A 24,214-nucleotide genomic window follows, 5' to 3' on the forward strand; every position below is an offset into this window, starting at 1 on the left:
GAAACAAAGTGTTAAAAATATAGCCCGACCTTGCCTTTGTAGTAAGTATTTGCTTTGATTTGACTAAGATTTCTATTTTCTTTCTGGTAAAATTGTCTTGCCTGTTGTTCCATAGGTGCTCTCCGCCCTTGACATACTCCAGCCTCCACACATTGACTACTTTGAAGAAATGTATCCTAAATATAAAATAATTTTAATTGAGGTAGGTGTGTGATCTGTGATCCCTATATAGGAAATTGGAAAGAACTTGGGCCCAATTTTCATAGCCTTTATGTGAATAGTTTTGTTGACATCGTTGGGACTGCTCATGCAAGAGCAGTTTGTTCATGTTATTAGAGATGAACAGGTTCAGGATTGATCATGAAGCTTTGACTTCATGAGTGCCAACAGACAAGTGGGGTATAGTGCTGCTTACCAGCAGGCAGCACTTGTAGTTACGATTCCCCCAAATACTGTATTGAAAATTACTTCCAAGAATTATTTCTTTGTTGATCTGCGTTTATTAGGTAACACTCTAAACCAATTCCTAAAAATGCCCATCTTCTCACACTCGCGCGTGAGTGGTGATGACACATATCAGGATATGGAATTTCTAGGGATATTTTTACGCAACTAATGATGTGTGGCATCTATTATTCAGACCTCATATTGAAGTAGAAAACAGATGCCACATGAAATTATACATTGTTTACCATAGCATTTACACAAAAGAGCCCATGTGCTCTTGTGGATTACTTTTTTGAGAAACTGTGATAATTACTTAACATTAAGATATTTCTCAGATCACTGGAAGAGTGTTGATTCATTCCAAAAAACAATATTTGACAACTATGAAAAAATACAAAATACACAGTTCAGTTGGCTGGTTTTGTTTTTTGAGGGATGAGGTTTAGAGGTTAAAAAGTGTACTGTGAACATATTTAGTGATTGATTATCTGTGACCTGTTAGTTGCACATTCTTACATATGATAGAGAAATAGAAATAATTAGGCAATATTAAAGCAAGTGAGCTCTAACCATAATAGAAATATAATTCTAGAATATTTTTAGCCTTTTGTATAGCACCCATCACCACAATATATAAGTAGTGATTTGTACAAAAAGTACATAGGAATATTATGAATCTGGTTTCAGCATCAAGGGCTGTGATTAAAATAAGAATCATTTTGTTCCTCTTAGCAGGACTTTACCATGTTACAGATCTAGAGATCCTAATAAAAGTTTTATGCCTCCCCTGATCTCACTAATCTATTACTATTTTTAGAGCTAATTTACACATTTAATACACAAAATGTTAATTTATGGGAAATGTTTAGGAAAGTTTTAAACAGCTCTTAATAGGGAAATAAACCAGATAATCAGTGTGCACTGGGATAATTTGATTATAGACCTATTTCCAGTGGAAAGTAATTCATCAGACTCCTTTCCATGACTGATATTAAAAGTAAACTGCAAAACTTAACAAACATTTTAAAATGTTTTAAGAACCCAAATAAGCAGCAGAATATTTTTTTGCAGAATTAAAAGGAAAAGGGTATTTTAAGGAGCAGATAATTTAGGTAATGTAAAAGTTATTTTTATTAAGATACTTGGTTAATATTTCATACTGAAGAATATATCGAAAGGGTATGTACTCAGTGGGCTTTTTAATGCAGGAGTGTTTTTGTCCTTTTTCCCTTTTTATGGAGCGTAGGTTTTAGAGACTATCTAAATAATTTACTTAACTCACTTTCAGTTTCTTATAGTATATCATCATAACAAACATCAACATAAGGCTTATAAATAAAATAATAGAACTTTATTAAAAGATGCAAATAAATTTGTCCTTAATGGATTGTCAAGATCCAAGTTCAGTTTTCCGTGTGTCCTGAAAACAGGTCCTGTTTTAGATCATTTTATTGTTTTCAGTTGTGGTAAGGGAATGAATTTGTCAAGTAAATGAACTGTTTAATAAATACATTTTTTTAAAAGTTCTTCTCTATGTAACATACATTATGTATATATCAATTATAAATACCATACCTGTATTAGATAGGATTAAAGCATAATAGAATAGTTTGTAAAATTATAACATGCAAGCTATAGTAATGATGTCTTTAAGTTTAATCAAAAGTTTATCTGAATCGAGAGTTCAGAATGAATGTCTGCTCACCTATGTATCCTCTTATTAAAATATTTTAAATCTATAGAACCAAAAAGCAGGTCACGGCTATATTACCATAATTTTAATGGCTAGAAATGCTGATGTACTACGTGCCTGAAGAGAAATCTGAAACATTTCTGGGTTTTGTTCCCTTTTTAATTCTCTATTTTCTAGTGGAATCCTTTAGTCTTGTAGTAATTAAATCTTAGCTGAAATGGTGCTAACTTTTAGATACAGGTAAAGTCCTTGAAGTTGTGGGAGAAACACCATTTTACTGTTTGGCTTTTTTTCAAGAACTGTAAACTTACAGGCTTACTAACTGAAGCTTGTTATATAAGAAACAAAGTTCATAGTGATGGAAGAGAGAGGAATCCAAGGTCAACCCCAGAGCTGTTTTATTTTAAATGAAATAATAAGACAATTAACGTGGGCAAACTACATGAAACCAACTGTTAAAATTTTGGTCTTAAACCAATTAAGTGAAAGATTGAGAGTTGCTGAAAAGCCGTTCAGGGTAAAAACACAGATTCTATTTAAATTACATGCTAGTGGGGAATATCCTCAGATTTTTTGTGTGTATGTGATTACAAATTAAAACTACGAGCGGCTAGTTTTGTGTGCCAAGTTTTTAAATATAGTTTTACAGAGGTTAGCTTTCTTCTTAGTTCCTAATATCCTCAGAAGTTTGAAAATAATATCAGGTTTGTCTGTTTGGCACACAGACTTCCTCACCCTCTCCTTGCTTTTCGTAGTGCACAATCCAGTATGTCTCTAATTTTGATTATTCTGTTACTTTCTTATTTGCCAAAATCATAATTGAAGAGGTCATCAGTTTTTGGAATAACCTTTGTTAACTTTAGCTTCCTCTTCCTCAGCAGAAAAAAATTGCAGAGGCCTGCGTTAAGTGCTGTATTTCAAATATTTCCCAGTGAATAGAAGATTTTATAGACCTATGGGGGAGGGGTGTGTGTGTGCACGCACATGTATGTATGTTTGGGTTTTTGTGTGTATGTATTGTACAATTAAGAATCTGGAGGATACTATTTCTTGCATACAGGCCTCCATATTTTGATAGTAGGCCGTCAGCCTTCTCTGCTGCTTTTTGAGGCAGGGACAAACTTGTGGGCACTCGCTGAAGAGCCAGCCTATTTCTCTGTCTCTTGAGCTGCTGAGATTTCCTCTTCAGAGGACAGTCTTCAAAAATAAATAATTCTGTTTCACTTGAACTCTGGAATATATTGGATCAACTTGAAGTTCTTACATTTTTCAAAAAAATAAAATTGGAAAAATAAAGATGAAATTTTTTTGTGAAAAATGTTCCCTGTTTTTGGACCAACTGTCTAGCCACTCAAAATTTTGAAATTCCCCATATTTTTCAACAAGCTCTAATATTGGCTGCTAAAAAATATTCTACATTAAAGTAGCTCTCCCATCTTGTAGGATCAGACTGTTTTGCTGAGGTGGAACAAATGGCAGGGGAATGCAAAGGGGGGGGGGGGGGAGTGCCAGGTTGCTGCTGCTTATTCTCCAAGTGCATTGAAGATGGAAGGAAAATGCTGCATATTCTATGGCCAACAGATGGACTCCACCTCAGGGGGATAGCCTGTCATAGAAAAGTGCCTGTACAGCTCCCTGCACCCAACTGTGTGCCAGTCTCTCTCGCAAAGCAGGAGTCTGGTGCCAGACTGTCTTCAGATAGGCCAAATGTAACATTAATCAAAGCTCCCAACCCAACCGTAGGACTCATCTCAGCTTGTGCGTCCGATTGTTGGCTACCTGGGTTTGGCCCTTATATTGGAATAGAGTTCTTTTCTGCTAGAATAGATAACTCAGAAGGTGCATCTTAAATGCCAAATGGAATTTTTAGGCTGATTTTACAGATTATGTATCTTTTTGGTAGGAAAATATTTAGATAAATGTCTCCCTAAGGCAGCTTAAGAAGAAAGAGAATCTCTGTACAGTTAGTATATGTGCCTGTAGGGCACATGTAGTTTTAGCTGAGGAAAAAGTCAGTCGGACGGAAATAATAACAAATTCCATGGAGACCATGGTGTCTTCTTGCTTTTGTGTTTTCACACCATTGAATCTAATTTGTCAACCAGTAGTGGCATAGTATTCGATAGTGTCTGTGAAAAAGCTTAATTTGCTTTTTTTCCTCATCATGCACTAACTATAGCTTTTAATTATTTAAGGGTTTGAGACTGGGTATTGCGTAAAGATATGACACCATTTTATGAATTGAAATACCATATGCTTGCTTTATTAAAACTACATCTTTAGGTTAATTCAGCACCTGATTCGTGAAATAGCAAGTTCAGTGCATGTGGCAAAAGGCTGGTAGGAAGAAGAATCTGGATTCCATTCTTGCCTCTGTCACCATTTTGGAATGTGCTGTTAGGTAGGTTGGTTGTGGTAATATGTTGTAAGGATTCCTCATATCCGTCACAGCAATCCTCACTTAATTGATATAAATTATAGACTTATAGCAGATACAAAATTATAGTCTTTATTCATTTCAAAATTATAGTAGGAGGAAATCTACGCAAAAATTGCAGCAGTTATTTTTCTGATTAATTTAAATATTTGCAAAAAATTACCAAAAGATGATTGTTCCTTAAATGTTGCAAGCCAAATAAGTTTATTTTCCCATCAGCATTGCTATAACATGCGACCAAACACCAAGCCATAACTTCATGTTATAGCATCTGTTAAGTTAGTTGTCAGTATCCTTGTTCAGTCTGGTTTATTTTATCAGAGTTCTTTTAGTTTGACCGTTGCTTTGTTATGTTTCACTCTGATACTTGAGGCAGGGAGGGAGAAATGGAAAAAACAGGTCCTTTCTATTAGACTGGAAAAATCATTTGTAGTTAAAAACCTATGTTGTACACCCATCTTGCAAAACTACCATTGCAATGTAGATTTTTTTCCATGTCTGGAATTAGAGGTGAAGTCAATCTTGAAATTGGTGCTTAGAAATTGCTTACCCAAAATATTGAATGTTTCATTAGACTAGTCTGGATTGAGATGAGTTTTCTGTACACTTATTGTATGTTGATATGTTACTTCCCCAAACACCTTTCAGGGTTAAGAAAACTGCAAGCTAATTTGTAGCTTCACAATAAACTGCTGATTTTAAAAGTATTTGTGCAGTTGGGTCAGAATATTAAAAAAAAAAAAAAAAAAAAAAAGGCTTTGTAAGTAATGATTTGATAACACATACTTGTATAAAGCAAGGGATTGTTTATTTGGCTGAGTCAAGCATAAAAAACTTTACAGGATTTATTTGTGGGTTAAGAGTGCCCAATTCATCAAACAGGATTGACTATTTCCACAGGATTTTCCATATAATTACAACGTGGAATGCAGTACTTTTCCTCTGCGTAACTCTCAAGGTTGTGTAATTCATTAAATATTTCTCAGCTTGCGTAAGTGGCCAGATCCTACATCTCAAGGTGGCATAAAACTAAATGGTCACTCAGGCATTTCCGTCATGTTATCAAGAATACAAAGTGCTGCCTTCAGTTAGAAAGTGGTGTGTTGTGGGCTGGAATAGGGCTATGAAAATAGTCTTTTCATTTAGAGAATCTGAGTAGAATAGCAATTGTTAATTACAAAACAGAAAAGGCGTTCAAGAATGAACTAATACATTCTAGTAAAAGTTAGATTTCTTAGGATAATAGAAACAAAAAAAACCTAACATTTTCAACTTGCAGAACCTTAAGAGAGTGGTGCTTATAGTACTGAAAATTGGTAAGGCTAATCAGCTTCAAACTTGGTCATGCAAGGGAGAATGACCTATATTAAACTTGTAATGCCTATGGTGGTTTTACACCTTCGTCTTGTATACAAGATTTGGGGATAATTTTTAATTGAACTTTTTTTTGCAAAGAGACTCTGAAATTTTTCATAGGGCAGTCAGGTAGGTGTGTGTGTGTGTGTGTGTGTGTGTGTGTGTGTGTGTGTGTGTGTGTGTGTGTGTGTGTGTGTGTGTGTGAGAGAGAGAGAAGATAAATATATTACCTGAAGTAGTCAGATTTTTTTTTAAGGACTTTCTGTAGCATTTAAAGTTTAAATAATTTTGGTTTATTTACAGCATGTATTTTATTTTATATTTATACAAAAATTAGAACTACCTTTGGTAATACCATGACTACAGGGGGTCATTTTGCAGTGTGTGTAACATGTCTGAATTGTGTTAACTCAGCTATTGTGCAGAAATCTTAAACTGAACAGTATAACCTCTCCTTCTCTCTCGTTTTAATGCCTTTCCTGGTTGAAATTGTGGAATTGGTAATTTCATGCTGTGTCTTTTTAAAAAAAAAAGAAAAAAAAAGACTGTTGAGCTGGCCGGTGGTTCTCAAACGTTTTTGTACTGGTGACCCCTTTCACATAGCAAGCCTCTGAGTGCAACCCCCCATATAAATTAAAAACCCTTTTTAATATATTTAACACCATTACAAATGCTGGAGGCAAAGTGGGGTTTGGGGTGGAGGCTGACAGCTCGCATCTCCCCCCCATGTAATAACCTCGTAACCCCCTCAGGGGTCCCAACTCCCCGTTTGAGAACCCCTGAGACAGGCCGAGCCCTTCTGAGCCGATAGGGTTAATGATGCTCCAGTTGCCTGAGAGGTTGCTCAAGTGACCATCTTTCAGAAGGAGCCAAAAGCTTTTCCTGGGGTAGCATTTTCAGGCTGTTCTGGCCTGTGCTGCTAAGCATTTAACTTTCATCTTTGTATTATGAACAAAAGTTAAAGATTTAAACCAAATGCAGAAGAGTTGAAAGGAAACTCCCGTGACCCGGCTTGTTCAAGCATTTCTTGCCATCATACTGCTGCCCTTTGTTAGCTTTCTGTTGCCAGTTTTTTTATTTATACCACTTTGTTGTGAATTATAAACCAAGTAGAGACCGAAATTACACCATCAAATCCTACTGGGCAACGCGAGGGCAGTCCAGGATATTGAAATAGCCATTGTAAACTTCCGGCAATATGATGGCTGCAAACCATTCCCAGAAGTTCTAAAAAGAAGGGTGTATGTGTAGATACACATACATATGCACACGAATAAAATTCTTTTATTGGGGAAATGATTGTATTTCCTATATTTTTATATTAAAAAAAACCCCTAAATTTCTACACAAAATAACATCCATGAGTATTCAGAACTAGGTGGACCGATATTTTTCTGCAATGTTATCCTGCATACATGGTAGCGCTAAAGTTGAAACTGATGAATTCAATATCCCACACTTGCTCATTATACATTCTGCTTAGCCTACAGGAAGCTTTATTGTATTTGGTTTCAACCTCCAACTGAGCTCTTTGGAATTTTGTGGAGTATTGCTAGGCTTTTGGAAGGCTGTTTTTATGGGTTGATCAGGTTCTCGTTGTTTTTCTATTTTTGACCAATTTAACAATTTTGTTGACCAGCTGAAAATTGTCAGTTTTTTTTATATTTGGATAATCTTTGCTTGGGAAATAAACTATTTTGTTTTGTATAATACCCTATATTGATTGCTGCAGAAAAATATTAACACATTTCAAGGTCAATGATTCTAACCGAAGCGCATGCAGATTTTCTGTTTCATACCAAGTTACTGGTTGCAAAGATTGGATATACTTTACGGCTGGCTCTTTCATATGAACGATAGATAATACTCCCATCAGTGTGTATAGCTATTTCTTTCATGTGGACAGCAGTGTCTGAGACAAATAATCTTCATAAATTGGATTTCAGTTATCTACACTAGTTAAATGCCCTCATTTTATTACACGTCATATGAGTTATAAATCAGATCTAGGTTAAGGATTGCTTCCTCTGTGGGACTGTACTATCAAGAATATTTAAATTGGGTAACCATAATCTTTTATGTAGATGTTTTTGAACAATTCTATATGTAAAAGAACAGAGGCATTCATTTTTTCATAAATGGTAACTGATTTTAAGGATAGTGTATTTTGACAGTGTTTTATAAAACTCTACATAGGAGTTTTGATTTTAGTTTTTTGACGTTTGGATTGTATTGTTCAAATGAAACGATTTTGCCTTGTGGTCTGATTGCTCCTTTTCAGGGAAATGATTGTCTAACAGAGGTGACAAGTGGCATACTTGGTTAAAATCTGTTACAATCAATGCACCAGTTCATATTTGCTTTTTAAAATCGCACCTTTTAATAGGTTTGTTTTTAATTTTTAGATAGATTTAGTGCACATAAAAGTAGTATTTTGAATTTTTTTTATTCAATTAGATTCTGTTAATTCATTATTTTTGGGTGCTTAGGAAGTTTATTATTTTAACCCGTTTGTTCTGGGAGTCAACTTCCTGACACAAACCATTGCAACAATTGAACACTGAGGACCCTTGCCATAGAGGTATTGAAGTGAAATTAATGTATGAGAGCTTCATTGAATATGTTGATTGTTTTTTCCTTGTTTCTGTTTCTACTAATGATAAGTGGACTTGAAGTTGTCCATTTGAAGTTTTAACGGTTTATTTTTAAGAAAATAGCTCTAGAAGTTATTGTCGTTACTATTCATACAATGTCCAATTCAGGGAAACAGTAATTAAATTTTCATGGAACTTGAATTTTTTTAAGACGTGTCTGACGTTGTGAAAAATTAACAAATAATGACAGAGACTGCCAGCTCTTTTCCCTTAAATCACCACATATTTTCCAGATGGTGACTACTTTGCTTATTGCCAGTCCAACCTGAATTTGATACTGATAGATTTCATTCAAGAGGTTGGTTGGTCATTAGTTTAGTGACTCGTTATAGTGATTTTCCACTTAGGATTTCACGTTAGCAAGCCCATAGTAAACATCTGGAATGTCTTTGAAAAATTCCATCTGCTGGTAAGGAGGAGCCATATCCAAGTATTTGGCTTTGCTAATAGACACAAGGAGAGAAAACTAACAGGTACCAAATTCCCTTCTTATGTATTGCATATAATGAAAATGAGGGTCAAAAGCTCTTCACAAAATGTAGATCCTGGTTCCTTGTCCTGTAGAAATTTTGAAGGTTCAACATCCCACCTTTTAAGATGTAAGACTTCACAATACACATGTTCCAATCCCCCCACCTCCCCAAAAGAAGTCTGCCAGCAAAACTAAGGAAGACCAGACTTGGCATTCTTGATATTTTTAAAGTTTAAAAAAGGAAAAAAGCAGAATCATCATCCCCTCTACTTTAACATGCACCTTTAAACCTCTGTACATCTCTTGTAAAAGGAAACATTCCAATCGTTTTTTCTTTTAAAGCTCTTTGTAGGTCAGTATAAGAGAATTCTAGTCCTAATAACCCATTTTTAGTTGCACTCTGTTTAATATGGAATGTTGTTTTAATGTCTGTATATGAATTTCCTTTGAGGTTTTGTAGAATTAATTGCTTCACTGTTGCCAAGTACTGTAGCAGCACACATTGCAGATGTGTACCTGTGCTGCTGAACGTGAAGTTTAATGGGCAGATGCCATTGAATGTTATGCTAAATGCGTTCCATTTGCCAAGGAAACTTCTAAGATGTGGAACCTAGAAGCTTTTCTGGGAAAGGGAGATGTCGGTGAAAACAATCTGGATGAATCTTTTATTTCCTTGGTGAATAAGCAAAATCCCAAGCTCATCTGGTGAGTGAATTTAAGGCCTGAATACTTAAAGACTGGATTGCTCCTCTAAAGGAATGAATAGAAGGTCAGGCTGTGGGTTTGACTACAGAACTGTTGGCGGGGGGCGGGGAAGAGCCTTACAATTCTGAAAACCAAGGATTTGTCTGGTCTACCCAGAACTAAGTCTAACACAATAATGAAATGAATTATAATTCATGACTTCTGTTATTTTAGTGCATATTTGTGTGTTAATGCTTATTTCAGATTGAGTGTCCTATTTTGATATAGCTATTAAAAACTTAAGTGATATGTGTTGATTTAGCTATTTTGATTCCAATTAAACAAGTAGTGTCATAAGATTAGAAGCAGGAAGGCTGAGAGGAACCCTAGTTCAGGAGTGCGGTTAAGTACACACTAATTTTATGTAATTTGGACTTGATGTATATAGTTTAGTGTTTATTTTAGAAAGCTCTCATTCTTTCATGTCTGATTCAAATCTTTTCTACTTTTATATGTAACACATTTATTAATCATCTACCTCTAGCTTGTGGAGGATGCTTTATTTAATATAATAGTAATAAAATATTATGGATGAGAATAGTCTAATGTGACTGCTTGTGAAGCATGAACTTCGTATCTAAAGAGGATTCTAGGGAGATGGCCCTTTGTCCCATGTAAATGTAAATCCTTAGACTAAAGGTAGTTTGGCAGCAATTAAAACTTCTCCTCTCTTAAGAGGTCTGCCAAATAAATGGGATAATCTTGCTGTTCCTCTCTTATTACACAGAATCTAGTGAGGTTTAACTTTTATAAGTTATTTATAACACATAATTCTAATTTTTGTGTATTTTAAGTTACCTACATTTGTAACAAGCAGGTTTTTGCATTTTAAAATCTGTGATGAACATTCAGTATGTCTTACCTGTTTATTGATATAATTGTCCCAGTCTAACCTACTGAGGAGTCAGATATAAAGACATCATTAGGTAATGGTTGAGGCATTTGCCAGTCTCTATATTTTTATAGAGAAAATAGCACAGAAAATACCTTCCTAACATTACTCAGTTTATTTCCGTGTTGTAGCATCTATACCTGGATAGAAATTTGAACTGTGCTTTTGTTTTTGCTGCAAGTACCACTCAAGCTCTTACCTGTGAGAAATTGTACATGGGCTTCTGTGGTAGGTTACATGTGTGCCTTGCACATGTCTCCAAGCTATTGACTGGGAAACTTAGCATTTTTGCCATGATCTGCAGGTGCTCTTTGCCGTCCTAAGCAGAAGCTTTTTATGGACTTCATCATATTGCTCTACTTTACACATACCTAACCTCCAACAGAACACTAAGGCTCATACGTAAGCAGCAACAATTTACTTTACCCAGGTGTAGAAGCTATGTTTGATTGTTCAACGTTAATCCATCTCTGAGCTGGAGTTGATGGCATATCCCCATAACCATAGGCATGGAAATGGTATACAAAAAACTGTTATGTAGAAATCCAACCACTGTTACCAAGCTTAGATATGCATTCTGGTGGTATGATATGCCTAAACTCATAGCCAACTGTTAGGGTGACATAGATACCCATTTATAAAGTGTCCGTTTAAAATATGCATAGGTGCCAGTCAGTTACCTGGTTAAAGCAGTCTAAATATGAACTTTTTTACAAGGACCATTAATTCTAGTGGATGTTATTGCATTGACGAATAACTTAATTTTGTTTCACTTTTTTATGTTTAAAAAACTTTACTGAAAGTGGCATAACATTTATAGAAATAAAATCAAAACAAGAATATATGTAAAGATCATATAAATAACAAACCTAGGAATCTAGCAATAAAATACTCAATCCCCATGGAAAATATGGAGCAAGAATCTGTCCCCTACAGTAAATACCAGATAATTGAGTGAAATATTTAGTCATAAGATACCAAATGTTGAACAATCCATCTTGACAACATAACAGCTCAAATTATAAGTCAAGAAGATGGAGATCTAATGTCTTAAGAAGAAGTTGTATACCCTCCGTATAGTACTGGAGGATTATTGGAACATCTTAATTAATAGTACAGCACTTTTCTAGTATCAATCCAGAATATTGCTTTCTAATCTTTTGTAGTATTGAATTCTGCAACTGGAGAAAGACAGATGTTCTCCTTCTTGGCCAATAATTATTGCAGGCTTCTCTAGTCACTCTTTCTCTGAAGATTTTCCCGATGGAAGCTTATGCCAGAAACAGCTGAAGATTAACAATATTATCACTTTTTGTCAATCACGTGTCAACCTGAATTGATGCACTGCAGAAAGAGATGTGCAGCGGACTTCCCCATTCTGTCTTAAGAGCTCTCTGACCGTTTCATGAGACATGACCTGGACAAATGCATCATTCAGGCTCCCAATGAGAAGGATGACTGGTCACGCTATCAGAGTGCCTATTAGAGTACTCTGACCTCTCATTCTTTTGCAGGACCTTTTCAAAATGTTATACAGTAGTCTTTTACTCTTTGAATTTCTGTCTTCTCCTTCCCTCATTGTTACTCATCCTTCTTTCTTCCCCTCTTTCTTAGACATTTTAAATCTGTTGCTTGTAGCATAATATGCCATGCTGCTTGCACCTGTTGAAAATGTGATATTTCCAAACCAATAAACTAAGGTCGGCCTTTCCCCACCCTCTGTATTTTCTGAGTAAGGTCTGCCTTTTTCCCCCCCTTTGTATTTTTTGAAAGGCCTTTGCTATGGACTGAAAATCTGTTTTATGCATCAGCAAAACTGAAATACCTTTCTTCCAAATGCTGGAAAACCAGTTGGATAATGTCACTTGGAACTGAACATATACATCCTAGAACCTCCTGTCTACGTGCACAAATGCATCACACTGACAAAGGAGTTATCGTTTGAGGCCAGATAAAAGTATACATTCATAGCCAGGAGTCTAACCCTAAATGATAAACCAAAGTGGTGTGGGTTTTTTTACCCAGCCTGATCAATTATACAGTCATTTACTAATTAGCAAAATATCTAAGTTTATATAGCTGAACCAACAGTAAGAGTAAATATGCTTTTTTTATCTATGACCACACTGAAGTTGGCGTATGAAGTATCTTGACAGAATTTCAAATGGGTGCAGCTTTTGAAATATATGTTCTCAGACACACGAGTTGAAAACAATTTCCATTTTCAGACTTTTGTCATTGTATTAGTTATATGGGCACAGGGGAAGCATGTTTTAATGATCTGACGTAAACTCAGAAGGGACAGTAGTCAAATCCAGGAGTAAGATGCAAGAAAGAGGCATTTTGTATTGCTTCTTGCATTGTGATTAAGCGCTAAGATTTCTGAGACCTGGACATCATAAAATTTTTGTCAGCCTCCCATGAAAGTTGTTTCCACTGACCAGGCCTCTTGTTGATCAGGGATATCAGTTCACACCTGCATGAATGTTACAGCATGAATGTCACTGACATCACTGATAATGGCTCAGTGAAGGGTTCATACAGCAGCATGCACTGACTAATGGCACATAGTATTTCAAAAATAAAAATAGGTTAACAGATCAAAATTGTATCTTTTCTATGTAATTTGCATTTTATAGAAACAATCTACTTATTGGGATTTTATTTTACTGTAGCAAAATATTGGTTTTGTGAGGTTTTTCCTTAGTACTGTCTGAATATGAAACCGCTTCTGTCTAGAAAATGTGCCTAACTTTAGGGAGATTTGTATACATGCTGAAAAATATCTAGCAAAACAGCTTTAACGTTTTTCTTTGCTTTAACTTATCAATGACATGAACATTAATCACAGTAACCCCTGTCAATTTTTACAAAACTGTGATTCATTAGCAGCCACCTTGGAGCCACCTAAAATTTCCTGAAAGTGTTAAAAATATATATACTTTAAAATAAGAGATAGTTTTGTGATAAGTTAAATAATACTTGCCAATTATGTAGCCCCTTTGATCTCAGGATCTGAGTACTTTACAAATTAGCCTCATAACATCCCTGTGAGGTGGATGATGATATACCCATTTTACCGGCTAATCCAAAGTACTCTTAATTGACTTGCCCACACAAGCCATTCATACAGAACCCACGAGTCCTGTTTCCATCACCTGAATAAGTACTAAACACAGATTTTTCTTTCTTTAACCTTGAAGTTTATTTTTTAATGTGCATAATATTGGATCATTATTCCTGTTGCAGATTATGTATACAATGAGAGTGTAGTTTTATTTAGTCAGTTGTTTCATCAAGTGCTTATTTGACCATAAGCCCGTCCCACACACACACAAGGTCCACACTTATTGCATCATTAATCACTTCTTTGACTTAAATCGTGACTACAAGATTGTGACTTTATTGTTGAGCAAATACAAATTACATAATGAGGAAAGTCTTAAAATGTTAGCTTTGTGTAGAAATACTTGACAATATTTTGTCATTTTCTCAATATCATATGTTCTCTATTCCAAATGTCTGAAGGTATTTATTTTTTTAAAAATCAGTAGTAACTTGTGTATCAATATGTCATCCATAAAAATACTTCTCTCCTTAATTTGTACTGCTTCTTACATTGCTTCCTCTTTCATGCATGGCTGCATTTAATAGTTGTACCGAAGCCTTACATGCATACTGTGCTGTCAGCTGCAACAAGTGCATAGTAATACGAGCACTTGAAGAATTTCCCATTTAAACATCAAATTAATTTAATCTTGAGTCCAAATAATTATATAATTGAGAGGATTTAGAAAATCTTAAAATAGGTGGTGTAATTTATCGCAATACCACAGGCCATGTTCTGTTATCTCTTCCTTTCCCATGCCTTCAGGGAATGAATCTTCACTCATTATACCACTAGTTAAATAGAAGGTTTTCAAACTAGTGGTTTTTACTGAGCATCAGAGAGCCCTGAACATTTTACTCTTGCCAACCAGAAGAACAGAGCCCACAGCACCCCTTACGTAATAGATGGTGATTCCACTGCCAGTTAATAATTAACATGGGTTGAGAGGAAATGCCAGCATATTTTTAACTATAAATGAGGGATCTATAGAAATATAAGTTTCATGAGATTTTATTCCATTAATTCTTATAATATTCTTAATCAGCCCAGCCTTTTCTTACTTTGATATTCATATGAAACAAGCGTATTACAGGAGAATTCTAATGACTGGGTTATTGCATTTGGGAAGTGGCAAGAAGAAAAAGATATGACACCACAGATTGAGCTAGTTTGATCCTAATGTGCTAAAGTGGCTGAATGAGAGAATTCCTGTCTCTGTGTCCAAGGGCACCCTGAAATGTAAAAATTATAAGAACTTCTCTGGTTAGAAAATAAACTGCTGAAACCTTTTCCCATGGTGAGATAGCACTTGAACACATCTTTCACCATTTACTTCCTCGGGACCTTGCTAATTCATATTCTGCTAATCCACATACCCCATATCTTGGCCAAAACATGGTGGTCTCATCCCCAACCTAAATGTGAGATTTCTGAGACTTCTTTCCTTGTTAATATACTATAGGTAAGGCTGCGAGTTGGTCACGGGGGGGGGGGGGGTCGTCACAGAAGTCATGGATTCCGTGATTTTTCCGTGACTTCTGGTGTGGCTGACCCGGGGGTTGCCTGAGCAACTTGGGCAGCCCCTGGGCCAGCCACTGCTGGGGCAGTCTCAGGCCACTGCCTCCCCCTCCTTTCCCCCCCACAGCAGGAATTTGGAAGAGGGGCTCAGGGTAGGGGGTTGGGGCATAGGAGGAGGTGAGCACTCTGGGCGGTGCTTACCTCAGGGAGGCTCCCCGGAAGCAGTGACATCCCTTGTTTCTTAAGGGGAGGCACAGCCAGGGGGCTCTGCGTGCTGTCTTTGCCTGCAGGCACCGCCCCCACAGCTCCCATTGGCCGCAGTTCCCAGCAAATGGGAGTTGCGGAGCCAGTGCTCGGGGAGGAGGCAGGGTGCAGAGCCGTGTGGCTGTGCCTCTGCTTAGGAGCTGAGGGATGTTGCTGCTTCCAGGGCGGCGCAGAGCTGAGTAGGGAGCCTGCCAACCCTGCCAGACCCCCCACATCAGCACCAGCGCAGGTCCCAGGCCGTATGCCACTGTTCCCCCCCACACCCGCAGTGCCTCCTGGGCTGCCCCTCCCCCCACCACCACCCCCGAGCACCCGCAGCACCCCTGGGCCACCACCCTCCCCAAGATTTAGTCGGGAGTATATAGTACAAGTCATGGACAGGTCACAGGCTGTGAATTTTTGTTTACTGCCTGTAACCTGTCCATGACTTTTTTACTAAAAATACCCGTGAATAAAACATAGCCTTCACTATAGGACATGAGTTATGTTTATACATTATTGAAATTAAGTTAATACAGCCAAAGAACGAAGTCCACTTTCATGCAATATTCTTGTTTTTTGTTTGCTTACTTGTCAATTTGCAAAATTTACTAATTTCGGTGGGTCTCCGAGTCGGTGTGAATTAGTGAGGGTCTATTGTGCTCCGCATTTTCCTTTATAATTGTTCTGAAGCGAACTGGTACACTTTGTAGTTCTAATTTTATACAGCTACTTAACTAATTACAGCTGTCAGTAGCAATTTTCATCTGGTGGTAATGTTCAGTTTAGCTGTGTAATATAGCTCCAGTGACCTCCTACTGGCCAGCATATATTATAGATCAATTTAAATAGGAAAAATGCAAGTGTCAGTTAAAATATTTTATTGAAATCCCATAACTTTAGACACAGCCTGTTATTTTAGCTAAATATTAACCGGCCTAAGCAAAGACATTGACCTGGTTGGGCACCAGCTGTTTAAGAGGCTGCCACATTTGCAAAAGACAGACACACTGAGCAAGTCCTGCTTTCACTCTTGTTTAGAGATTCTCATTAAATTATCCAGACACAATAATCAGATAGCTGCTGTTCAAGTTAATGGCACCTCTGAGCCCCTGTCAAGAGAGCTTTATTTAATGCGCAACAGACCTGGAGTGGTGCAGGTGCCATTTCAGGCCCTCATTTAATTTAAGCGGCTTTAGTTGGCATGGCAACTAGTTGAGACATCTGGGAGACATTATGCTAGGGATTGAGATTTAGGAGGATTTGTGGTATAGCAAAACAGAAATCTTATAATAAAGTGCACAGTATTGCTTTGGGGGTTTTGAATATTTTATTGGAAAATGAAAATTTCAGGATTAGTTGCAGCCAGCAGGTAAAATGCAATGTAAAAAGGCTGGCATAACTATTAAAGGGAGGCCTTTGCAAAGTGGAAATTGCTTTATTAAACTAAAAATTATTGTATTGCAATGTTGCTGAACTTCTCTTTGGGTTACATTTATGAGAGAAGTTCTAGGGAAGTTTTTGTTAGAAAATTATGTGATGTCATTAATGTATTAAATATAACTTGGTGTGTTTTAGTACTGTACCAGTTAAAAAATTTGAATGCATTTTTAGATGATGTCTAAAACCTGGTTAGATGGAGGACCTAAAAAAAAGATACTCGAAAGGAATGAAGTGAATGGTAATTTTATATGAAGCAACAGACGGTTGGTGTGGTAAGCAATCATTTGGATGGGGAAGAAAGGAGGTTGCAGGACCTTACTGGGTCATCATACATGAGGTTTAAACTGTGCTGATTCACTAACCAAGGAGTAGTAAGAAGAAGGGGTGGAAATTCCTGACAGGGCTCATCTGTTTATCAATTTACTGGCTTAGATATCTTTCTGAACTCTATCTCACAGTTAGTTTGCTGTCATTTGCAGAGTTATTTAGCAGAGGATTTAGCCTAGCTATAAGTATTGAAGTAGTGGATGCATAGACGATCTAGTGGTTTTACAGGTTAAAGGTGGGATTTTTAAAAAGCACTCAACTCAGCATTGCCTTAATGGTGTTCCCACTGAAATCATTGGTAAAACTCCTATCAACATCAGTGGCCGCAGAGTTAGGGTCAACACTTTTGAAAATCCCACTGAAAGGTGCAGGGTTTACAAAATTGTCATGGCTGGTGCACAGCAGATAGGAATGCTACTGGATTATGTCTCATTCATAAGGATTTTTGTTTCCAAAAGTCAGTGTCAAGTGTGAAAGATAGAATTTTCTCTTCTGGATTAGTCCATACATTTTGTTTCCTGCTTCTGGCAGTGGCCTGATGCTTCAGAAGAAGGCAGGAAAAATATTATGCCCCTCACAATTGTGCAGTGCTGTATTCTGGTGGGTGGAAGTTGAGCTGTTCCTGTCCCCTGCAGATCATCAGCTTATACCTTGAAACACAGGAGAGCCGATTGCAATTCTCTTAGCTTGAATTGCAAATGAGACGGTGTGACTCACTGAAGAAGATGCTGGACTGGGACTTGAGAGACCCATGCTCTATTTCTGGCTCTGCAGCTGACCTGATGTGTGGCCTTGGCAAGGCACTTCCTCTCTGTGGCTTTGTTTCCCCTCCTAACCTTTTTTGGCTACTTGGATTGTATATTCTTTGGGCCAAGGAGTATCTCTTAACTGTGTGTTTGTACTATGCCCACCACTACTATCTAACCACAGCTGGGGCTCTAGGCATTCTTATAATATAAATAATAATAGTGTATTGAAAATAAGGTCACAATATTTGACTGACCATCTGCAACAGTGAGTACATTAAGTTACTTGTATATTAGTACAGCAAATCCCAGAATTTTCCTTTTCATTTTGAATGTGGCTGTCCCCTGAAAAACAGCTGGGTAAACATAGTATGTTTCTTTATTCTCCTATCAAACTTGCTCAGTTTATACATCAAAGTAAGATTTTTCTGAACCATCAGCATTAGAAATTCAACTTGTTACTTGAAAATCAAGACCTACTGGCTCTACTTCAGACTGTCCATCATTGCAAACGCTCATCAACAATAAAGAATGCAAATCAGTACTTAGCTGGCGATTTTGTTGACGCAGGAGGCAGAATAAAATACAACTTGCTTTTCAGCAGCTATTTATGCTCTTTGCTGCTGACATGAGCAAAAATGTGTCAGTAAAGTAAGCAGATATGTCTGATGTGGTGAGCAGCCATCATCAGCACCCAAGGTACCCTTTTTTTTTTTTTTTTGAGTTACTTTTTTGTCCATAACCTCCGCATTCAGGAAATTGACAACTTCATCAGTTTCCGGACAGCGTTGTTTCTGTGGTCCCTCTGCTGTATTTCTCCATTTGTGAAAGATAGTATTTTGCGATTTCTGAGCAGACATGCCCCCCTTCTTAATTTACATCGCTACATTGATGTCAGCAAGAATAACAGCACTTGGAATATTCAGCGACTGTTGTAAATCACCAGCAGTCTCCTACACCTGTTGCTTTGTGTGTGTGACAGCACACCAATTGGTGGCTTTTGCCTTTTCTTCCACAGAGAGGTGCTATTTTTTTAAATTGGAACTTGAAAGAGATTTACAACCAGTGATTTGTATGTGTGTGCATGGAAGGAGATTTGGAGCTTGTGGAAGTGAAATATTGATACTACAGGTAGAGCTGGCACAATGCACTGTTCAAACTTCCTATAAGAGCAATGCACTACTGACCTACAATACCCCTGCTTGGGATGTATTTTCCAACTGTATTGACCTCTATCAATTGGTCTGGTTATGTGATGTGGATATATTTCCACTAAGGATTAAGATGATGCCACCAGAATCGCATGTAATTTATTATTTAATAAGAATTTTGAGCCCAAAATTACAGGCTTTAAAATACGATTAAATTAATACTGGGCACCTTATCCTTCATGAACCATGTTTTGGCTTTCAAATAGTTTTGTAATGTATATACATAAGTATAAATGTGGCTTTGTTCAGTAATTAAGTTTTCTCTTGTAACTAAACTGTCAAGTAATTCTTGTGGAAGTCTGGAGATTTGACCTCTATTATATCAGTCAAGAAGCTTTATTCTTTTGTTATTCTATGGCTTTGAGCTATACGATTTAAAATTCTTGTGAGCAAGAGTAACTGTTTCAAATGGATTATATGCAGCACTCTCTGTACTTTCCTTAACTAATAACTTGAAGATACGTTGTCACCGAATTGATGCAAAGTGACCTCCATAAGATTATCGTCTCTCCTCAACCACTCAGCTCGGATCATGTCAAAGTTTTTCTTTACCAGATTTTAAGAGGTAACTTTTGTTTAAAATTGATGAAACAATATTGAACTAAGTGGTGTATTCTTACTTGGTAATTTTCTCTTCGTAGTTTCTGAACTTTTACTCCCAAGATTGCCTCACTAATGTGTAGAACAAGATATATTTAATAAATTGTTTTGTTACTTAATGTTGTCTTTGAAAGAATAGCAAATGTGTACAAGAAGCTCTTGGCCTTGCTGCTTTTTTAGAGTACTGTATGTATAAAGGTGGCAATCCTTGTGCTTTAACCTGCATGACTTTTCTAATGGCTACTGAAAAGATGAAGCACAACACTGGTTTTTTTAAACTATGGATCTTGTGAAGTAAAGTGGCCTTTTGAATTAGGCTGCAGAGAAGACACCTGAGGCCATCCTATCTGGTGAATACATTTTAGCCAGAACTAAATATGATGCTATATTGTAAAACAACATAATTGAAATTGATGTAGAAATGGCCACTAAAATTGGCTCAGTACAAATAATCTTATGATACTGGTTATAAATTTAGATCTTTCAGTAGATTCGGAAATGACTGATTCAGGTTAATGAGTTGGACTTCTGACTTGTAATCAGTTCTAAACTGCCTCACTTTCCATGTGTTCTTTTTTGTTTTCTCCACCCACAATGAAAATCAGCTGAAAATAAACAGAAGCCATTTTTTTTGATAAAAATAGTTATTGGGTTATATTCAGCAATGTCAGAACAAGGAGGTGTAACGTACATCCAAAGGCGGTACTGTCCCCCAGCCAAGCCTGTTGAACCAGAGGAAAGGTTTATCCCTCTGAAGGACAAATTGTGTTTGTGCCTCTGTCGTGAGTTGGCTTTAGAGTAAGTGGTAGTACACATCAACTTTAATTTCCATCAAGATGACAATGTAATGCTGCCAGTTGGAGCCTCTTCAGAGAGCTCTGTGAATAATTTTTGATTCTATCTGCCCTGGTCACTTGACCTTTGACCTCAGCACTACCCATTTTGTCCCATATCCCTAAGTGAGGATCAGGTCACTTTTCTATTGACCAGATTTTGTCCAATACTTAGTAAACTTCACACTGACCTCATTCCTTTCATGGATGCTTACTCCATGATGAGCTTTAGTGAGGTGCTTCCTGAATTTTTTGTTTGTTTGTTAAAATGGACCAGAGTTGCAACCACGGAGACTATAAAAGCACAAGGGAAGCAGCTGCGAGGGGGATAACTCATGGGAATGGTTTGTCCTCTCCCCTCCCAGCCTGATGAAAGTTGAAAGGCCTCTAGTGGCAGTGACCAAATGCTCTGAGTTGCTTTGTTTTGTTTTGAAGTTTTTTGTAGTAATAAAGTTAGCCCTGAATAAAAGGCCTTGGGCTAAACCGTAGTTTGGGACTTTATTTTAAATTCCATGGCTGGTGTGTCTGCCCACCAGTTTACAAGGTAATAAACAACAGAAAATCATCACAGCAACTGTGAGCTGTAAAATAATTACATTGAACCAAAACCTGTGTTGTATATTGTACTGCCTCACGCTACTTCCTCTTGAACACTCCTCTTAAAAACTTCTAGTTATACGTCAATTGAATGTTAGTGCTTCAGAAATTTTGTAATTGAAATAGATATATTTACTTATAAAAACTGTTTATAATATAATTATAATTTTTATACAGTAATATGGTACTTTTATAGGAAAACAGAGGAAGAAAATACGTTGAAAAGTTTGTCTGCTTAAATAATTTGCTCTCTATGACCTGAATCCTGCAAAGACTTATTTATATGTTTAACTTCATTCTTGAGTAGTAAAGTAGTGAGTTAAAGTCAATGGGACTACTAGTAGTGTGTAAAGTTAAGCAGATGCATAAGTCTTTGCAGGTTCAGGATTTATGATGCCTTTCAGGAAAATATGTCCTCAGTCATAGATTATAGTAGAGAATATATTTATTTTGTTTAATATTTCAGGTCTGAAATATCTACATTCAGCTGGGATTTTACATCGAGACATTAAACCAGGGAACCTACTTGTGAACAGCAACTGTGTTCTTAAGGTGGTATCTAAATTTATTTAAAATTTGTACAGTTCATTATATATCAGGGGTCATGGTCAAAAAGATTTGTCGGTTAATAAAATCTTTCCCCAGTTAAGTGTTTTCATAAGTAAAAGCAGCACCACACCTCCCCCCCAAAAAACAAGAGTAAAGCTATATGGGCAGAAAATTTTTTCCGTGGACTTCAGTGGGAACTGCTGTGTGCTTAGCCGTTTTGAAAAGCCTGTAATACGTTTGTGTTGCTACTGCACTGTTAGTAACCCATTGCCACCATGAAGGTAGCAGTGAATGCTGGAGATTTCTCCTTTAATTTATTTTTATATTTTTAAGGGTAAGGAAATGTGCCCTACTGTAACTAAACCAGCTTTGTTTTTAATTTAATTAGGTCCTTAATTTGAAAATCTTGGCTGGCTACTTTTTCCTTTACCCTAATAAAAAGAAACTAAAAAAAAAAATTAAGAACAGCCGCACTCTGTAGTGACAGAAAAGGCCAAATCTCACTGCTGACATCTTTAAGGAGCACCATCAAAAAAGGAAATGTGTATTGGAATGAATCATTTTGAGCCCAGGAAGTTGTCAGTGATCTTTTAGGAGCAAAATGCTGGGTTGGGATTTTAATATTAAATTTAACAGTGTGATGCCAGCTGAAAAATATATTGTCACTTCAAGAATATCTAAATTATAGACATTTTAGGTATTAAAATATTTATGCAACTAAATAACATAATAGGTCCCCCCCAAAAAAAAAACTTTTTATTTAAAAAAAAAAGTAAAGCTTGCTTATGCAGTTATTGCAATATGCAGATTTTAAAAAACAATTACTGCTGGTTTGGGATTTTATACTTTGTTACTAAAGACATATCTGTGTGAAATACACGAAGTATTTTGGTAATTTTTTTTATTTATTTATCTTCTCAATTTAGATTTGTGATTTTGGATTGGCCAGGGTGGAAGAATTAGATGAATCTCGTCACATGACTCAGGAAGTTGTCACTCAGTATTATCGGGCTCCGGAAATCCTGATGGGCAGCCGTCACTACAGCAATGCTATTGATATTTGGTCTGTGGGCTGTATCTTTGCAGAACTGCTTGGCCGAAGAATATTGTTTCAGGCCCAAAGTCCCATTCAGCAGGTATAACTAAACTTCACTGTAAAAGTCTTCACTATAGTGTACTGCAGAATTCCTTGAAATCATCACATTTGAACCTCAAACCTGCTTTTGTATCACCTGCTTTACACACAGGCAAAAAAATGTCCAATTTGGTCTATGGTGAAATAAGGTGAACGTGATCTAACTGAGACCAACAGATTTTAACATTTAGCAAAAAGAAAAAAACTATTGGGTTTCAGTTGATATTTACATGCTGATACTGTGTACACAGTGCTGCATTTCAACTTAATTTAGAAAAAATAAATTTGGCAATTGGTATGATTAACGGTCAAATTGCTTCAGGATTGTTTTAACAGAGTTCAGAACACATGAATTTAAACAATATTTTGATCTGTTGTATAATTCATAATTTTAAAAAGAATGTAAACCGTAGCTCGGAATACTCCCCCAACACTGAAACCTTCTGATTGTCTAACATAAGATTTTTAAACAAAACAGACAAACAAAGCCTTGTATGCATATGCCCTTTTGGTGTTCCTCAGCCTTGTTCTGGAAGAAGCAATTCTCAAGATGAGGGTGATAGTCTCAGATGCAACACAGCAACAAGGGTTTCATCTGTAGTGGTGACTTCTGTGATGTGAACAGCTGTCCTGTAGGAGCTATACTGAGACCATCAACTTACTTAAAATCAGCCACTGAAATGTCAGTGTACCTATGGATGTTATAGGAATGCAACCCAGTGACTTAAAGATGAAAGTCTGACAGTTGTGTGTCCCCTGAGCTGTTAAATATGGTTAAGGGGAGAAAGTTCTAGTTAAATGTTAACGATATGGGAAACTATAGATGTGGGCCAGATCCTCAGTTGATGTAAATTGGCATTGCTTCATTGAAGCCGATAGAGTTACATCAGTTTACAACAGTTAAGGATCTGATCAGTTAATTCCACAATGGTATTGCTGGTTTCATATTTACACTTATGTTTGGGTAATTTACAATATATACTTTCTCAATTTCAAAAAGAAGAAAACCCTAACGCATGAGCTATCTCGTTTCCCCCATCTGGTTATGTTTATAGGTATTTGTTTTATTACTTCAGTACCTATACTTAAAAATCATTTGTTGGGGGAAGGGCTAGACATATACTCAACACCAAGCAAAAGTGTTAAGTGTGCAAAGTGGCACCTTTATAGATTGGGATCTCTGCTGGAGAGTAGGAAATGATCTCGTA

The 24,214-nt window shown here is 36.7% G+C and overlaps 1 protein-coding gene across 2 annotated transcripts in view; it reads left to right on the plus strand.

The window, feature by feature from the left end:
- Positions 1–24,214, plus strand: part of NLK (nemo like kinase) — a 104,574-nt gene that overhangs the window by 57,911 nt on the left and 22,449 nt on the right. For both annotated transcript variants that reach the window (XM_005298880.5, XM_042857829.2), the window contains exons 3-6: positions 116–171; positions 19,751–19,857; positions 21,789–21,874; positions 22,798–23,007. In XM_005298880.5, the coding sequence (XP_005298937.1) occupies positions 116–171; positions 19,751–19,857; positions 21,789–21,874; positions 22,798–23,007 (459 nt within the window). The remainder of the gene's footprint in view (positions 1–115; positions 172–19,750; positions 19,858–21,788; positions 21,875–22,797; positions 23,008–24,214) is intronic.

Source organism: Chrysemys picta, chromosome 19 (assembly GCF_011386835.1).
Source record: "Chrysemys picta bellii isolate R12L10 chromosome 19, ASM1138683v2, whole genome shotgun sequence".
Taxonomy (NCBI): domain Eukaryota; kingdom Metazoa; phylum Chordata; order Testudines; family Emydidae; genus Chrysemys; species Chrysemys picta.